This window comes from Myiozetetes cayanensis, unplaced genomic scaffold (genome assembly GCF_022539395.1).
Source record: "Myiozetetes cayanensis isolate MyiCay16 unplaced genomic scaffold, myiCay2020 scf3, whole genome shotgun sequence".
NCBI classification, from domain to species: domain Eukaryota; kingdom Metazoa; phylum Chordata; class Aves; order Passeriformes; family Tyrannidae; genus Myiozetetes; species Myiozetetes cayanensis.
In genome coordinates, this window is record NW_026087521.1 from 9,104,321 (window position 1) to 9,124,266 (window position 19,946).

The following is a 19,946-nucleotide window of genomic DNA, read 5'->3' on the forward strand; positions in this document are numbered from 1 at the left end:
TTAAGTACTGTCTTATTCCCATGCCCTGTGCTGACAGAAGCCATACTAGGACAAATTAAAATGGCATTATTTCTGCTTATGTTGTGAAATGAGGATTTTTTAAGGCTGAATGGAAAAGGCAAAATTTGCTCCCTTTTTATTACTTTTAAAAGCTTTCAGGTCCTCCAATAAATTTAAAAAAAAAAGATCAATGATAATTATCTAGTCAACTTTGTGTATTGGTCTTCACAAACTTTACGAGAAAAGAATCAAAGCTATTAAGAAATTGGATCTTTTTTTCTGTAGTCTATTTATGCTAAATGTTATCTAGTATATTTAGTCCATTGCAGACTCCTAATAATAATAATATCATGATTCTCTGTGGGCAAATTTGTTTCCTTGAGCATTGCTTCTATTTTAAGCTTATGAAAGACAGTACACAACACACTTATGGCTTCCAATATTGTTTTCTGGGAAAAGAGAGGAAACTATAGTAAGAATTCCAGATAAACCCATCTAACAGAAATATTTGCAAGACAACTAAGTTATATTTTGCACATTCATTAAAAAAAGAAGTTACTTTTATTTGTATTTCTTAATGAGTGCTTCCCAGACAAACTATGTGTAGTTGGAACACTTTAGGTCCTATAGAGAAGGATAATCTTTCCTTGAGGATTATGTTTTAATGCTTTTTTCAACAGAAAAATTCAGTCTAAATTGTATTTAGTAGTATGACACAGAGCCACATTCAGTTTAGAGTTGCAAAGGGTATAGTAACTGTCAGGGGAGACAACTGATTCAGCCAATAAATGCATTTATTGGGAAAATAATTTCAGATACTATTAATAAATAATTTTTGTGTCAATTTATAGGACTCATTATTTTTGTTCTTTTCTATAAAAGTAGAATAATAAATATACAAGGCAATTGTTAGATAATCTGAAATATAACACATGGATTCTTGTGCATTTCTTGTGCCTGAAACAAAATTTCTCAGACAAATAGTTTTATGCATTGAATAGCCTCTCCTTACTTGCATTTCAATAAAATTACCCCTTATGAGCTTTTCTTACTTAACTTTTTTTATCACTTAATCTGTGATTCTTTGAATTTATATTTCACTTATTACCTTAATCAGCTATTTTTTAATTTAGGCTTTAATGTACAGCACACACTCTTATCCAAGAGTGAAGGTTATTTTGCACTAGTGAAATAGACCCTCATTATCTGTTCTAGTATCCACAAGAGTCTGGTCTGGTTTTTTCTTTTTCCTTTCCTTTCAGTGCCTTTCTATGTTTAAAATTTTCTTTTGCTATTTTAAAGGAGCTATACACCAAACCCCACTGGAAACAGTCTGATTACTGCTCTCATGTAGTAGCTAGGCAACTGGCAACAAGATCTTTTGTGCAGATGGAAGCATTTGCCCTTTTTCTGATTTTCTGGGAAGAAAAGTAAAAGGAGCCTGTGTGCAGCAGGGATTTAGCAGTAAAGTGAGCAGACAGGTGATCTTCCTTTTGAGTTACAGCCATATTACATTTATACACTGCACTGATATCTCTACACAAATTCAATAGGGGAAGGTGATTTCTGAAGAGAAACACAAAGAGCCGAGTCCCAGTTGTCCGCTTTTACTCACATTTGCAAATTCAGATGGACCTACTGATAGATAATAGAGGCTTTAGAAAACAATAAATGTTAGAAATATATAAGCAAACTTTGTACATACAGGTCATCAGTTCTTTGGAAAAATGTCATTGCTGTTAGTTTTCACAGTGTCTTTTTATATTTGTTCAGCTTGACCGTCTGGAACCCAACACGCTCCATTTCTGTTAGAAAGGTGTTATGGATCTTCCTGCAAGAGTAGGAAAGACAGACAACTTCTCAGCATGCATAGCATTCAGATTAAAAGAATTCAACCATATCAGTTGAAAACACTGTATGATTTTAATGTTACTTTTTCAAATGAGTAACTTCCTATTTTTGTTCTATCACAGGTACAGGAATGGCTATGCTTAAACTGCCAGACCCAAAGGGCAATGTCAGGACAACTTGGAGATATGGGCAAGGTGCCACTTCCAAAAACAGGCCCTTCACAATCAGTATCCAAACCACCTGCTACTCCTCCAAAACAGCCTATGCCTGCTGTCTCACATTCTCCTCAGAAGACTTCCACACCGCCTACTCCTGCAGCAGTGAAGCCGAAAGAAGAACCAGGCATTCAGAAGGAAGCTCCAAAACTTCAACAGGGGAGGCTGGAAAAAACATTGTCAGCTGATAAAATCCAACAAGGGATTCAAAAGGAAGATGCAAAACTTAAGCAGGGAAAACTTGTCAAGACACCCTCAGCTGATAAAATCCAGCAGGTTTCTCAGAAGGAAGACCCGAGGATTCAGCAAACAAAGCTGACAAAGGCAGCCTCATATGATAAAGTTTTGCATGAAGTTCAGAAGGAGGATGAAAAACTTCAAGAAGCAAAACTGGCAAAAACATCCTCAGCTGATAAAATTTTGCATGGAATTCAGAAGGAAGACATAAAACTTCAAGAGGCAAAATTGGCAAAAGTACCCTCGGCTGACAAAATTTTACAGGGAATTCAGAAAGAAGACCCAAAACTCCAACAGATGAAAATGGCAAAGGCACTGTCAGCTGACAAAATCCAACATGCAGCTCAGAAGGAAGATGCACAACTTCAGGAAATCAAAATGCCAAAGGCAGTTTCGGTTGATAAAATCCTACATGGGGTTCAGAAAGAAGATCCAAAACTTCAACGTGAGAAAATTATGAAAACTTCATCAGTGGAGAAAATCCAAGAGGAAGATCAAAAAGAAGAAACAAAAATTCAGCAAGAGAAACTGTCAAAGACACCTTCAACAGATAAAATTCCTGTAACAGAAAGTTCAGACCAAAAGAAACTGCTAAGCACCTTGGAAGAAGATAAAAAAACTGTGCTCCCAGAAACGAGCACACCACATCTAGAGGACAAAAAAGAACAAATTAGAGCTGAGATTAAAGACCATGTTGCTGAACAGAAAGAAGTTGAAGCACCTTATAAGGGACTGCAAGCTAAGGAGCAAGAGGATTTTAAGAAAGAGGATTTGGCAACTGGGATTTCACAAACAGTTTCGGAAGCTGAAAAGGCTCAGGAAGAAGAAATTCCTGTTCAAACGACACCTTTGCCAGGAGCTGACCACGTGGAAGCAGCACGAGAAAAAATAGTAAGTGGCTTTCTCCCTCCCACTTCCCTTTCTCCCTTGCTACAATTTAGTGTCTGATCCTGGCCGACCCTCTCCTGTATGTGTTCCTGTTCTTTACTGTTCTCTGTACAAGATGATTTTAAATGATAAAATCAATGACTCACCTGGAGTGAAAGTGTAACCAGTGAGTACTATGCTCTATATGCACCTTTCAGTACTTTCCTGATTTTCAGTTTCCAGCAGTTAAGCATTTGAAACTAAGGCAAAACTCCTGTTTAATAATTTTTCAGATATTTTGGATTTTATTTACCTTGATTTTTAAACTCTCCAGACTGTGAGGATTGTTGAAATTGGATTGTTTTCATAGTTCTCAATCCCAAAAGGGAATAATCTGTGATGGTAAGGTGTTCAGTTGTTTGCCATACCAAATTATAATATACATTTCTGGAATATTTCGAGGCATCTGGACATGGCATGTGAAAGTATTCAAACTTTACATCTTTTTACAATTCAGTTTACTCCTCTCACATAGACAAGTGCTTTCAGATAGGCTTCTTGGTGGGTTCTCAAGATAGAGGAATGGATGAGTTTATGACAACAGGTTCTAGAGGTCTGTCTGTCTTAAATAAATGCATTTGCTGAACATGTACTCACCAACAAGTCATTTTATCAGCCAAAATGCACACTTTATTGAGAGATGAAAAATTAGGTGTTTTATATTAGCACCACAAATTAGGGGCTATGTTATGAATTGGGATTATGTTATGAAAGTAGCATGTTATGAAAATAGGAGTAGGTTTAGGGAAAGTGTTTAACCTTTGCCAGAATTACGTTTTCAAATAAACCCAGTCACAAAAGTAAAAGTTTGGGTTTTTTCTTTGTTTGGTTGGTTTGGGATTTTGTGTGTGTGTGTGTGTGTGTGTTTGGTTTGTTGTTTTTGGTTTTTTATTTTGTTTTGTCTTGTTTTGTTTTTCTGGTGGTAACCAAGACATTATTATCCTCATTTTACACTACAAAATGAAAAAAGAAAAACGCAGCAACACCTTGTTGTTTTTTTAAGTGACCTTAAACAATCATTCATGACACGCCCCAACATGTCCCTAAAGGCATGAAGAGACTGAAGTTCTGATTTAGAACAATCAATAGAATTATTCTTGGAAAATCATAGTCATAGGACAGTTTAGGATAGAAAGGACCTTAAATATCTCATTCCAAATCCCCTGCCATGGGCAGGGACAGCTTTCACTAGACTAGGTTCCTCAGAGCCTCATCCTGGGCCCTTCTAGGAATGGGGCATCCATAACACCTCTGGGAAACCTGTGACAGTGATTCACCATCCTCACAATAAAGAATTTCTTCTTAATATCTAATCTAAATATACTCTCCTTCAGATTGAAACCATTTCCCTTTGTCATGTCCTTACAAGCTCTTGTAAATATTCTCACTTTGTTGTTTTTGTAGGCTCCCTTCAGGAACTTCCACAATCACAGATATCATAGAATCATAGAATCAGATGGGTTGGAAAGGACCTCTGAGATCATCAAGTCCAGCCCTTGATCCACTACCACCACAGTTACTGGACTATGGCACTCAGTGCCACATCCAGTCTCCTCTTAAATACCTCCAGGGACGGAGAATCCACCACCTACCTGGGCAGCCCATTCCAGTGCCTGATTACCCTCTCTGTAAAGAATTTCTTCCTAACATCTAACCTAAACCTCCCCTGGCAGAGCTTGAGACCATGCCCTCTTGTCTTACTGATAGCTGCCTGGCAGAAGAGACCAACACCCAAATTGCATTTAGAGATCTGGCATCCGTTAAAAAGAAAGTGACTTTAATATTGAAACAGTTTAAAATATTTGAGACTTTAAGTGTGATTTAAGGAATTATGAAGCCATTATTTTTCTTCAAAGCATTTTTTTTTTCAGCAGTATTTTAAAATGCAATTTCTTCAAAATTTTTGTAAAGACTAAGCTGACTGCTCATGACTTACAGGTCCTTTTCCTGAGAAATCATCTTGTAATATTGACATGTGCAGTAGCAGTTAGCTGTTCAAACAAGGATGCCTGGAAATCTTGGAGGTTTATCACATGCTGTTTATCAGTATCAAACAGTCATCTTGGAACTCACAAATTAACACAGAAGTAGTTCAGCGTATCTACGTGAGCACATTACCGAGGTGTCAATTGGACATATATTTACAACAGATCAGCTGTATTATATATGTTGCCTTATTGCTACCTTCTTGTGTTTACTGAGGGTTGATCATGTGCTTCAGTTCAGTAACTGGGTAAATATTAATACATTGTTAACAGGCGTCATTATTCCAACACGTGCCATTACTGACAAAACACAGCCCAGAGAGGTAGAAAAAGGAGGAAAAAAACTTGTCTATAAGCAGTTTTTCTGGATACAAATAATTTTTTTCGTTTTGCAAATATAAAATTGAAATCCAGATTAAATAGTCAAGTCAACCAAAGTCTTTTTTTTTCCACTTTGTAAAACTTTTTTTATAATGTAGATATCTTTATTTCTTATATAAACAGAATGACCTTTTAAAAATCATGAGTTCCTTTGCTAAAAAGTATTTCTGTTTTCTGCAACAGAATATAATCTTGCAAGCTATAAATATTTTTTAGAATACTTTTTTCTTTTAGTCATAGTTTTATTTTAATAAGGTTGAAAGACCTCTAAGATCATGAAGCTCACCCTTCACCACTAAACCCTGTCCCCAAGTGCCACATCTAGATGTTTTTTGAACACATTAAGAATTAAGTTTTATATTTTCAAATAATAGTAAAAGTTAGGAAGAGTAATGATAAATAATATTTCTAAAGCAAAAGTGAAATGTATTGACACTGACACTGTAGAAAAGCCACTAGAATAGCACAAATACATTTGACATTAGATCATTTTTATCATTAGTTAAAGAGGTTGCATTTGTTATAATTAAAGTCTTATCCAGACTTCAGGTTTTATAAGTCTTCTTCTTCCTCATGTCTCAAGATCCTGCCATCAGTGTCTGTATTAGAGCTAAATTTGTTCAGTGTTAAAAACACACTAGGCAAACATGCAGAGTAAATGCCAGTCAAATACTCAGAAAAGCCCAGTAATTCAACATGTTCCAAACTACTTCCTACTTTACAAGAAAATAGTGGTTTTTTCTTCTTATTGATTAGAATGCATTTTTCATTCTCAAAGAATTGTGGCATCCTTAGCAACATTATTTCTGCAATATTTTGTTTTTCATCTAAAAATCTTATGGTGTGTTTACAAGTTTAACAATTATGCTGGTTTTGTGTATGTGATGGCCAACCCTGTAGAAAGTAAGTTACCAGTCATTTAAAAATAGATGTAGCTAGTGGCAATACCCTAGTTCTCAGACTGCAAGAAGTAGAGGGAAAAAAGCCCAAAGCCCAAATATTATTTATTGTAAGTAACACGCATATTGATCTCAAAACATGATGTGCAGGATAATTTTTCCATGATGTACCATGGGGCAGGCAATGGTCCCTACAAAAATTAAAGAAAATATATTCATATTTTGGTAGCTTTAAAAGAAAGTTGGATTTTTCTCATCACATTTATTCCCAGGGATAAAAGAAGTCTTTCCTTATTGTAGATATTTTTCTCCTCCTTACTGTTCAAATTGCAGACTTTGCCATAATCAGTTTCCTGTTTCTCATAGCAGTCCTGTTATGGCATACACTGAGGTTCAACACCAATTCATTGCCACCTCCTCTGAAGTTGTTCCATGACCAGTTGTTATCTTCCTTTTTCCGCGCTTAACTGTTTAGTTGACGCCTTCTGTCTGTGCTTTACAAGGGACTGTGTCATTTCATCTCCCTGTGGAGAACCAAGACCTGAGAGACTCCCTTTCACCAGATGGATGCATTCTGCCCATCAGCTCCTAGGAGACTTTCAGAGCTTAAATGATGTTTGTGTTTTTCAGTAACTCATCCAAACTGATCACAGTATGTTTTGTTAGTTATGTCTTTATAAGTATTAACATATGGATCATAAAAGAAAAAATAGCCATCAAGTGTCATAGGTGAAATTTTAGTGATATTTATAGAGGTCAAAACCCCTTGAATTTAGTGATATATTTAATTATGTATTTTTTAAACATAGTCAAATAAATTCCCCTTAAACACTTTCTTCTTTAATAAAGGTAACAAAAATGTAAATATAACTTACAAAACCTGAATTTTAACTATGCTTGATTACTGAATTTTTGTAAGGACTACACATAGTTCTGTCCTTAGGGGCTGGAACATACTCAAGACTATGTTTTTCAGAATAGTGAGTGCTGAAGTGTTCAAATGGTGATGATTCCCAAAGTTGTTTTGAGTATTATAGGTTCTTTATATTTGTATATTAATCACAGCCTTATCATTCAGGAAGTCCTTAGAAATATTTGTTTTCACAGTGGATTTTTAATTACAATGGATTTTGCTGTGATATCAGGTAATTTGGTTTACAGTATTGGGTACAATGTTAATAAGAACAGATGTAGTTTATATTCACTGTAATACCTGATTTTGCAAAGCATATAATAAATCACTCCTTTGAAATTATGGTTACTTAATAAAATACTAACTAGTATATTACTGTAATATTAATATTAGAGTTTTAATGTAGGATTATGTTCAAAGGGATATGTCTGAAAGCGAGAACAGTTATCATAAATGTGAATGAAATAATATTAAAAAACTGTCTAGTTTTAAAAAATAAAATAACTGACAATAACAAATATTTAATATTTTGGCATTAAATGTAATTTTAGAGTGAATAAACATTTGAAAATACTTGTGATTGATAGCAACTTAACATGAAGGTAAATGTAACTTTAAATTATAACTGACATTCATAATTTCCTTAATTAATTTATTCCACAATATTATTTTTAAATTATTTTTCAATTAAGAGTATTACCAAGGAAAATGATAAATTAAAGCTCTAAATAAATGGTTTACTGTACTTCAGAAATCATTGACTCAGATTAACAAAGCTGATAAATACTAGCTACTTGTATTATTGAGAGCCGTAACTGATATAAAAATTACATCATATAAATAAAAGGAGAATTTGGGATACTTGTTCTCAAAGTGGTAGTGGAGATGGGGACATTTCTTAAGACTGTCAACTAAGAGGGCAGCTAAGATGACCTGTATTTTGGAGAGGGAGCTGTTTTGTTAACTAAGTGGTGAGGTACTTTCACTAAGAGTATTTCACAGCTTAGAGAAACAGGAGGGAAACTGGTGCAGAAATACTTGCTGTAGGATATTTTTGTTATTGTTGTTATTTAAAGGAGATAGAGGTGCTTGTCAGTCAGAATGGTGTAGAAGGATCTGGAAGCTAGGATGATTAAGGGATGGGAAATTAGGGATGGGAAATTAGGATGGAAATTAGGTTTAATTAGGGATGGGAAAAAAAACATTGGTTCTGATGCTCAGTTAGGTGTGCCTTCCTTGTTTGCCTCCTTTGACCAACAGCTGACCATCCTGCTTTCTTCCCTACAGTTACCCTTCCCTACTATTACCTATGCAATTTACTGAGAAACTTCTTTTTTATGAGGTACTCAGAAAATATTTGTGCAGTGCCCAATTATATACGTGAGGACATTCCAAATCATGTTAAGTCATACTTCAATACTCTATGTATTCTGTTGCATGTTGCAATATGTAATACTTCAATAAACAAAATTGAGGTTTGGATCCAAAATAGGTCCAAAATTTGAGAAGATTGACATATTGCTACAATTATAAAAGATTAAATGGGGAAAAAAAAAAAAGGAGAAATCCCCAGAAATTATGCAGACATTTGTCAAGCCATATTACTTTGTATCTAGAACCATGTAGACAGCTTTGAAGCATAGTGATTACAGTCTTCATATCAATTAGCCTCCAAACAACTTGTCCCATGGATATATGAACAAATGACAGGTTATCACTAGTAAATGTTCTGAAAATAATTAAATACAGTAACTTTTTATATTGAAAAAAAGAAGATCATCTTATAAACAGTAAAATCAGTGATCAGCATGGACAGCCATAAAAAGCTTAGTTAGATTCAATGCAAAAAATAAAAATGTGAGGAACTTTTTTGTATTATTTTAACAGCTTTGAATAGTGAAATTAGTGTTCAGTCTTCAACTGAGACGTTAACTCATCCTTTAGGAAAAAGAATCACGTGTATTTAATTGCCAGGAGACATTAAGAATTTGTATATAAGTATATACATACGCGTATGTATTTATTTTTTTAGGAAAAGGAGGATGAAAAATCAGACACATCAAGCTCTCAGCAACAGAAAAGTCCACAAGGTCTGAGTGACACCGGGTATTCTTCTGACGGGATATCAAGTTCACTTGGTGAAATTCCAAGTATTATCCCCACTGATGAAAAGGATTTACTCAGAGAAACTAATAAAAAAGACACAATTTCTCAAGAAAGTCCACCAAGCCCCTCAGATCTAGCTAAACTGGAAAGTACTGTACTGTCAATTTTGGAAGCTCAGGCAAGTACTCTTTCTGGTGAAAAATCTGCAAAAAGCAAAGAGGTTTCTGAAACATATGGTGAACAGACAAAAGATCAACATAAAGCAAAGCCTTTGCCAGTCACTCCAGAATCTTACAGTTCAGAGGAGGAAGACTTAAAAGCTATTAAAGAAGGTGAAGGAACCATCGTAGAAGAGGGCAAAGGAAGTGCATCCTCCCAGGCAGACTACAAGGAGGAACGCGGAGATGACTTATCAGCAAGAAGACAACGCTATGACTCCATGGAAGACAGCAGTGAGAGTGAAAACTCACCTGTCCCAAGGAGAAAAAGAAGAACTAGTGTTGGTTCTTCAAGCAGTGATGAGTACAAACGAGATGACAGCCAGGGATCAGGTGATGAGGAAGACTTCATTAGAAAACAGATTATGGAGATGAGTGCTGATGAAGACGCTTCAGGTTCTGAAGATGATGAGTTCATTAGAAATCAACTCAAAGAGATCAGTGCAACTGAAAGCCAAAAGAAAGAAGAAGTGAAAAGCAAAGCCAAAGGAACAGCTGGAAAACACAGAAGAATGGCACGGAAAAGTAGTGCAGGCTATGATGAGGATGCAGGAAGAAGACATTCCTGGCACGATGATGATGATGAAACTTTTGATGAAAGCCCAGAGCCAAAATACAGGGAAAGTAAAAGTCAAGACAGTGAAGAACTTGCAGTAACTGGAGGAGGAGGCCTTCGACGTTTCAAAACAATAGAATTAAATAGTACAGTAACAAGCAAATATTCTGAAGTATCTGAACAACAGAAAGGTATTTTATATTTTGATGAAGAACCTGAGCTAGAGATGGAGAGTCTTACAGATTCACCAGAAGATAGATCTAGAGGAGAAGGATCTTCTAGTTTACATGCTTCTAGTTTCACACCAGGTACATCTCCTACTTCAGTGTCATCACTTGACGAAGATAGTGACAGCAGTCCTAGTCACAAAAAACTGGGAGGTGAGAGCAAACAACAGCGCAAAGCCAGACATCGGACACATGGTCCTCTTCTTCCAACTATTGAAGACTCTTCAGAAGAAGAAGAACTACGGGAAGAGGAAGAACTTCTAAAGGAGCAAGAGAAACAGCGTGAATTAGAACAGCAACAAAGAAAAAGTTCTAGCAAAAAATCTAAAAAGGACAAGGATGAACTAAGAGCCCAGAGAAGAAGGGAGCGTCCCAAGACTCCACCAAGTAATCTTTCTCCCATTGAAGATGCATCTCCAACAGAAGAATTACGACAGGCAGCAGAAATGGAAGAGCTGCACAGATCTTCCTGTTCTGAATATTCACCCAGTATTGAGTCAGATCCTGAAGGATTTGAAATTAGCCCAGAAAAAATAATAGAAGTACAAAAAGTTTACAAATTGCCTACTGCTGTCTCTCTATACTCACCAACAGATGAAAAACCAGTTGGACTCCCAAAAGAAGAAAGTGGTCAAAAGACCTTGAAAAGTGCCGAAGAGGTATATGAGGAGATGATGCATAAGTCCAAATCATTTCAAATTGCAAATGAAAAAGATGAAATATTTGAAAAAGAATCTTTATATGGTGGAATGCTTATAGAGGATTATATTTATGAATCTTTAGTAGAGGATACTTACAATGGAAGTATTGATACTAGTCTTGTCATGAGACAAGATGAGAGCAGTGAATATATGCAACAGAAAGGAAAAGAGAAAAAACCAAGAGCTTCAGAACAGGTCTATGATGAACCACAGAAAGTTACTGATCTAGAGAAAGACTACTATAGTGTTGAGACTTTACATACTATTGTGCCTCAAGAAGATATTGTTTCTAGTTCTTACATTATCCCAGAAAGTCATGAAATAGTTGTATTAGACAGCACAGTAACTTCTGCCACCGAGGAAAAGCACTTGTTAGATGCAGAAGCTGCTTATGAAGAGCTTATGAAAAGACAGAAAATGCAGCTAACCCCTGGCTCCAGTCCAACACAACCAACTTCAGATTTCATTCCCACATCTGATACAAAGGTGTCTGGTGTTGGAGAGATAGTGGATAGTACATCTTTAACATCAAGCACTACTTCAGCAATCTCAGATGTATCACCTGTCAGTAGCACAACACTTTCTATTCCAGATGTTAAAATAACACAGCATTTTACAGCAGAAGAAATTGAAGATGAATACTTAACAGATTATGCCAGAGAAATTCAAGAAATAATTTCTCATGAAACATCAATATTGACATACTCTGAGACATCTGAAGTTGCTGCATCAGTTTTGCCTTCTGATACAGCTTCCTTAACATCATCTACATCTTCAGTTTGTACCACAGATAGTTCATCACCTATAGATAGTGCAACCACAGGTTTTGTTGGTGCAGCAGATGCTGTAAGTAAACCAGCAGATGCTGAAGGTATCAGTGTAATAACCCAGGTTCCCCTAACATCTGCAAAAGAGTACTCTGAAGTGAGCATGCCTTATGAATCTATTGATGGAGCCACTAAAAAGCCTTCCATAGCATCAGATAAGGAGAGTGTGGATCAAGCTGCAGTTTGTTTGCCTGAAACTATACCTTCAGTAGTGACAACTACAGTTACAAAACCCAAGGAATATGTGGCTGATACTGTTTTCTTTGATACCTCCAAAGCAGAGAAGGAAGCAGCTAGAAAAATGAAAAGTACAATAGAGGCTGGCAGTGTCAAAATGCATCATCAAGAGCCACACAAAGAATTAGGTGTTGATAAGGCAAGGATTGATTTGACTAGTGTTACATCTGAGCAACCACCCATATGTATAGCATCATTACCAGTTACAGAGCCTGCATCAGAAACATCTTCTGTACCCACTCCCAGTGTTGTAAGTAAGACCAGCATGGTCTCTGTGCCTTCCTCAGCTCCTGCTGTTTCAGCCAAAGTATTCTCTCTTTTTAGAAGCTCTTCTTTGGATTCTCCTGCACAACCTTCTCCACCCCCACCTCCTCCTCCTCCTCCACCACCACCACCACCTCCACCACCATTACCACCTCCACCTATTTTACCCAAGCCAGCCATTTATCCCAAAAAGAAGTCACAGATTAAAACTCCAGCAGCAACAGCTCCCACAGTGGTCCCTCCACTCACAACTGTTCCAGCACTAGAGTCCACAGCTGTATTAAAGAACCATGTGGTACCTATCACAAAAACGTACACCCCAACACCACCTCCTGTACCACCTAAACCATCCTCTATCCCAGCAGGGCTTGTTTTCAGTCACAGGCCCACTGAAGTAACTAAACCTCCAATTGCTCCTAAACCAGCAGTACCTCCACTCCCAATAGCTGTTCATAAGCCAGCAGAAACACAGCCCAAACCAGTAAGTTTGTCATTGACTTCAGGTATGACTCTGAATTTGGTCTCCACAGCTGAATACAAAATACCATCTCCCACTTCCCCTTTGTCTCCACACTCTAACAAATCTTCACCAAGGCTGGCTAAACCCTCACAGGAAACCTATGTTGTCATCACGTTGCCATCAGAGCCTGGAACTCCCACAGAAGCTATAACTAGTCAGGCTGTTACCAGCTGGCCTTTAGAAGCACCTCCTAAAGAACACATTCCCCAGCCTATGCAACCAGTTTTTACTTCGCCCATGAAAACTATGGACATTCAAAGTATGGCAGGTCAGAGTATGTATATTTCAGGTGCTTTGCAAGCTATTCCTGTGACAACAAAATCAGCTTTCGAAAAAATACCTAGTTCAAAACCAGAAGTAGTAACCACAGAGGTAACCAAGACCACTGTGTCTGTGGTTAAGGGTCCAGTGCCTGGTTATGGTTTAGGTAGTGTTGCTATTACTATACCTCCAGAGCCACTACATATAGTAGATCAACCCAGGTATAGAGAGAATGGAAGATTCCATCCTTTGGGTGATGTCATAGATCTTCGCACTTTAACTAAGATGGACGTTGAAATGAGAGACAGCTGTATGGATCTGTCTGCTGTTTCCCTGGATGTGAGAAGGCAAATGCCAGCGACTGACACGGGTGGGCGCCCAGTAAGTACTGTCCAGCCATCCATAATAAACCTGAGCACTGCGTGTGTTGCTGATCCTTCCCTGTCTGTAGTCACTGGGACAGTAACAGTAGTGACCTGCACTGCCACTGTGTGCTACACCACCAGTACAGACAGCCTTGTGGATCTGGGACACGCAATGACAACACCGCTCCAGCTGACAACATCAAAACATTTTGAGCCTCCATACAGAGTAACAAGCAGCCAGGCTTTCTCTGCCGGTAGAGATGAAGTGCCAATAAATTTATCCCTAGGTACTTCAACACAGGCAGTGACATGGGCTACTACAAAGCCTGTTACTGTACCACCTGTTGGTGTTACAAATGGTTGGACTGATCTCTCCACTTCTCAGGAGCCAGCGGAGAGTGAAGCAGTTGACCTTAGCACTACAAAATCCCACAGAACAGTAGTAACAATGGATGACACTACTTCAGGTATCGTAACAACAGTAATAGAAGATGATGAAAAGCCCGTAGATCTGACTGCAGGGAGAAGAGCTGTCTGCTGTGATATGGTTTATAAATTGCCATTTAGGAGCTGTGCAGCACAGCAGCCACCTACTACACTTCCTGAAGATCGCTTTGGCTACAGAGATGACCATTATCAGTATGATCGTCCAGGGTCATATGGCTACCGAGGAATGGGAGGTATGAAACCATCTATGTCTGACACAAATTTATCAGAAGCTGGACTGTTTGCATATAAAAGCAAGAATAGCTTTGATTATCGAGTTGGGGCAACTGATACAGCAGTAGATCTTACTTCTGGAAGAGTAACTACAGGTCAGTATGACACAGCAGCAGATCTTTCTTTGAAATATAATTTTGATGTTCCTCACCTCATTTCAGGATAATTTTTTTGTTGTTTTTCCCCTCCTTCTGTTGTTTTGTTTTCTTTTGGACAGTGTGACAAATTATTCTGGATTACACGTGTTTTTCATTTCTTCATTTTACATATGTGTTTGCACAGAGGTGCCTGCATGTGCCTGCATGTTCAGAAATGCTGTTTCCTTCACATCTAAAATATCATTAACCTGAAGATTTGCATGCAGTTTCCCCTTCCCATTTATTTCATCAAGATGGGATGACTTTCAGAATCCGCAAAGCAGCATTCTTTTGTGGGACTGGACTGTAACTTTGCCCTGTAATTTCAGGTGAGGTTATGGATTACTCAAGCAAGACTACTGGTCCATATGCAGAGACTCGGCAGGTGATTTCTGGCCTCGGGCTCAGTGCACCACAGTATTCCCAAGCAAGAATGGTATCATCTCTGGGTTCCCAGTTTGGCGTTGGAAGTGTTTTAAGGTCATCCAATGGTGTTGTTTATTCTTCAGTAGCGACTCCAATCCCATCCACATTTGCCATCACTACACAACCTGGTTCTATTTTCAGTACAACTGTCAGAGATTTACCTACTCTCCAAACAATTGACTCAGTGCCCTCTTTGTCAACTTTGCAACAGAGTCAACCTCTCCCAAGATCATACAGTTTCTTAACAACTGTGGCAGCTGAAAAGGAGAGTGCAATTACTGCCATTGATATGGAGACAAGGTTACCACCTCATACTATAGAAACTATTACCACTGAGCCAACAAGCTTGATACCTACTTTAACTACAGCATCTGAAGTTTATACAGACGTAATTGATGATGAGGTTGCCCTTCTCATTGCCCCTGAAGAAGGCAAACAGCAGCAGCTTGATTTGGAGCGGGAACTTCTTGAGCTTGAGAAAATTAAGCAGCAGCGCTTTGCAGAAGAGCTGGAATGGGAACGTCAGGAAATTCAAAGATTTAGGGAACAAGAAAAGTTTATGGTGCAAAAAAAGCTTGAGGAGTTGCAATCTATGAAACATCATCTCTTATTTCAGCAGGAGGAGGAACGACAAGCTCAGTTTATGATGAGACAAGAGACATTAGCCCAGCAGCAGTTGCAGCTTGAACAATTCCAACAACTTCAACAGCAGCTCCACCAACAATTAGAAGAGCAAAAACTTCGTCAAATATATCAGTATGGTTACGACCCTTCAGGAACTGGCTCGCCACAAACTACCACAGATCAAACTCTTTTGGAAGGACAGTATGCAACCCCAGAAAATGGTCAGTTCTGGCCTACTGATGATGCAACCACTACAGCTTCAGGAGTGCTGGGTATTGAAATTCCACAAAGCCAAGCGTGGTATTCAGTTCAGTCTGATGGCATTACCCAATACATACCTAGGTCTGGTATCCTAAGCTCAGTTTCAGAAATGTCTCTAAAGGATATTGATGTTAGAGAGGAGAAGCAATTGAAAAAGAGAAGTTCTATGCCAAAATTACGTGGTCCATATGAGGAGTTTGAGGAGACCCTAGAAGAAGAGCCCCGGTGCTTCAAAAAGATAGTGGACAGTGGAGTGCAAACTGATGATGAAGATGGAGCAGACAGAGGTTACACAAACAGGAGACGGAGAAGTAAGAAGAGTGTTGATACAAGTGTTCAGACAGATGATGAAGATCAGGATGAATGGGACCTTTCTAACAAATCCAGAAGGAAGCCTCGTATAGGGAAATACAGCGAGAGTACCACTGAGGCAGACAAAGCTAAGCCATTCTCCAAAGTCTCTAGTATTGCAGTTCAGACAGTGGCAGAGATTTCTGTACAAACAGAACCTGTAGGAACAATAAGAACACCTTCCATCAGGGCCCGATTGGATGCTAAGGTTGAAATCATAAAGCACATTTCAGCTCCAGAAAAGACATATAAAGGAGAAAGTTTGGGATGTCAAACAGAGACAGAGTCAGATACTCAGAGTCCCCAATATCTGTCAGCTTCATCTCCTCAGAAAGATAAAAAACGCCCAACACCATTAGAGATAGGATACTCATCCCACCTTCGTCCAGACTCCACACTGCAGGTAGTCCCTTCCCCTCCCAAATCTCCCAAAGTTCTCTATTCACCCATTTCACCCGTTTCACCAAGCAAAGTTATAGAGTCAGCATTTGTACCTTATGAAAAACCCATCACTGATGACATCAGCCCTCAGAAGATGCTGCATGCTGACATTGCCAAGGTTCCTCCAAGCCCAAAGGCGGCAAAGATGATGCAACGCTCTATGTCTGATCCTAAGCCCCTGAGTCCCACAGCAGAAGACAGTTCCAGAGCTCAGTTTCAGTACACTGAGGGTTTTATGGTAAGAAGTATTTGCTTGCCTTTTTTTTATTTTTTTTTATTTTTTTTTTTTTAATAATATGCAATTCTACTGCTATCAGTACAGCATGAGGGCTGACACTCATTTCCAATACCTGTGTATGTAGGCTTTTTTGCAAACCCTGCTGAGAAATCCAGAGGAATGTCTACTGTCTAAAGCAATGAGTATTTCCTTCATTGCTTTGCCTGGAAATAGGGAAATCCATATTACGTATTGAACACAACAAGTTCATGTTCAGAATTTGGAAGGCACTTTGTATTTTACATGACAATTCATTGGGCAATATGGGGGTTACATGGCAATATAGGATTACTGCCAATTGTTTAGAAAATTAAAGCATTTTCTTTCTAATTATACAACATCCAGTTCTTGTGGCACAGCCTGTAGTACATTTACCTTGTGCCTCCTGAAAGGCAGATAACACCAGATTTATAATTGCCTTAGTTAGCTGTCCTTTTTGACCCTCATGATGTTTCTTGGCGATTTCTAATTCTTCATGGATAATCTTGTGTCCCAATCTGTACGTCTTTTATCCTTCCCAGACCAAAAGGTCTCATATCTCAAATCCATTTTTAATTTGTTTATTTTGGATAATGAGGATTATCAAGCCATTATGCAAGATTTGAGGGCTGTTTCATATAGGGGTCAAAGGAGGCTGACATCATTTGGTTCAAAATTTTTAGTTTCCCCAGTATTTCTTTCCCTTGAGAAGTAAGGCTTAATATTTGGGAACCAGATCGTTATTTATGAATAAGAGGAATAAGTCTTGGCTAAAAAATACCTTGTAATTTGATATGTTCTTGGCTGTTCTTTTGTCCAAGACCATTCCCTTCTGTCAGTTGCAGGGTCAGTATTTTTTACTTGTCAGAACTCTGGAAGAGTTGCCACTCAAGTTCTTCAGCAATATTTATCTTTTATGTTCAGTTATCTGTGAATACAGGAGTGATTAGTATAGACTGGATAGGATAAAGAGTGTTTAATAATTTATAGTGGCTTTCAAATGCAGAATTAGCTGGTTATACCCTCCAAGGCTTCCACTGTAAGCAGTTTCTGCAGCTTCACATATTTGTACAGATATTAAATACTTCCCACACTGTTACTGCATGGAAAAGAGTACTTGGAAGTTTGAAGGGAAAACTGTGTCATGGCATTGGCACTTCATATAAATGTTCCCTAATGCAAGATAAGCACAGAGGGGGAAACTCACAGGAGGACTCAAGTTTCATGCAGGGAATTTGGAACAGCATCTTGAAGAACATTGCTCACAGACTTTGAGAAAGTGTGTGGTTCATTGGAGAGTATGTATAGTATTGTAAAATAACCCTCAGTATAGTGAAACTATTTCTGAGAACAAGTTATTCACTTTTTTTATAGATACATGTATATACATATACTTTATGTGGATTGTATGCTTTGTAGGATGGATGATAAATTCTGTAAGCAGCTGATTTTTTAAAGGCTTTTACAGTAGAGTTTGAACACATACAGTATTCATTTATGAGACATGGAAACAAAGGGCTTGTGCACCATTGTTTCTTTTTTAGCCACATGTTCTTTACTGTCTTGCCTTGGGCCCAAAGAGCAAGGAGTTATATTGTTCTCCCTAGTATGCAGCCATCAAAAATCAAATAGCCCATGTCTCAAAGTAGTTACCGTCTAAATAAATGAAGGGAACATTTTTATGGAACATGAGGTGCAAGTAGACAAGTGCAAGAACAATAACAAATTTCCATGAATATGAAGTGGACTGCATCAACTGTGCCATGCAACACATGGTTAGGAAGCTGCTCTGTAAACCTGCCTGACCATCAGGGCTGCCTTCATGTTCTGTTAACCATTAAACTTATTATACTCTCTGATAGAGTTTTGTTAATTATCTATCTGAGGTTCAGTTGTATTACACTGAGATCAGGTACATGGAGTTTAAGGGAGGAAAAACCACGTGACCCAAAAAAGAGAATATTTACAGTGACCCTTGCAGAATGTAATTGATTGACCTCATCAGCATCTGGAAATAGGGGTATAAATTGCTTTTACTGTTTCTTTATCAGTTTAAGTTCTTGACTACTCATACCAGTTATGTTGTGAAGAAAAGTTCTGCAGTATAAGATTTAAATTATCTAGTTTCAGTGAGACTTACAGTATTCCTTCCAGAATGTTCATTTGTTTATACCATGAGTTTAGGACCGTAGCACAGGAAAGAGTGGACAGTGGTTTCTTATTTTGTACATTTTATCACACTCAAAAGTTCTCTGTCACTGTTGGCAAAGTGTAAACCTTGTTGACATTTTTTCAACTGTAGATCTCTGTTATTAGAGCCACATGTTGTTATTCTTAAGTTTAAATACAGGATAACATTTAGATTAACATACTAAGTGTGAAACTGTGAAACTTTAAAATATTTTTGGCACTGGGACTGTTTTTTTCATTCTTTGTTTGTACAGTGCCCACCACAGCTAAAGTCTTTGTTAATTCTCTGTGGACACTTTTGTACCTCCTGACTGAAGAGTTCCTAATTTCCTAGTTATAATAAGAGAAAGGTAGAAGGGATTAATTCTGTCATTCAAAACAGTGAAGTTCAGTACAGAAAAACTTACAAAACAGCTCATTCTGGAAAAGAGAATTTAATAGAGCTGAACATAAAGAATGAAATGGAAATGTAAGATTGATCTTTCACTACCTTAGGGAAATGGAATGTGTGTATGAATACTTTTTGCATGGATGAATATCCCATCACTTTTTTAATATTTCAGGCTTATGTCTTTGTCTGCATTCATAAACACTGCAGGTGAAAAGGGTATTCATGTGTTCATGTACATGATTCACAGGTGGGTTTTTTTAATGGCAGTTGAGCAAAAAAGTTGATCCTTATGCAGTTGGTGGGACTAAAAGAGAAAGAATAAAATTGGTCTCTCTAAGATTTACAGTGAAATGATACCTTGTCCTTCAGACAATGCACTTTCATCATTCATGAATTTCGTCCAATGGAAAATAGTTTTCTACAACATTTCAGGGAAAGAGATTATGGAAACTATGGCTA

General features: G+C 37.8%; 1 protein-coding gene across 10 annotated transcripts in view; it reads left to right on the plus strand.

Annotated features, from left to right (window-relative positions):
* Nucleotides 1–19,946, plus strand: part of PCLO (piccolo presynaptic cytomatrix protein) — a 341,736-nt gene that overhangs the window by 144,789 nt on the left and 177,001 nt on the right. For all 10 annotated transcript variants that reach the window (XM_050324934.1, XM_050324935.1, XM_050324929.1 and 7 more), the window contains exons 4-6: nucleotides 1,974–3,194; nucleotides 9,441–14,505; nucleotides 14,877–16,888. In XM_050324934.1, coding sequence (XP_050180891.1) covers nucleotides 1,974–3,194; nucleotides 9,441–14,505; nucleotides 14,877–16,888 — 8,298 coding nt within the window. The remainder of the gene's footprint in view (nucleotides 1–1,973; nucleotides 3,195–9,440; nucleotides 14,506–14,876; nucleotides 16,889–19,946) is intronic.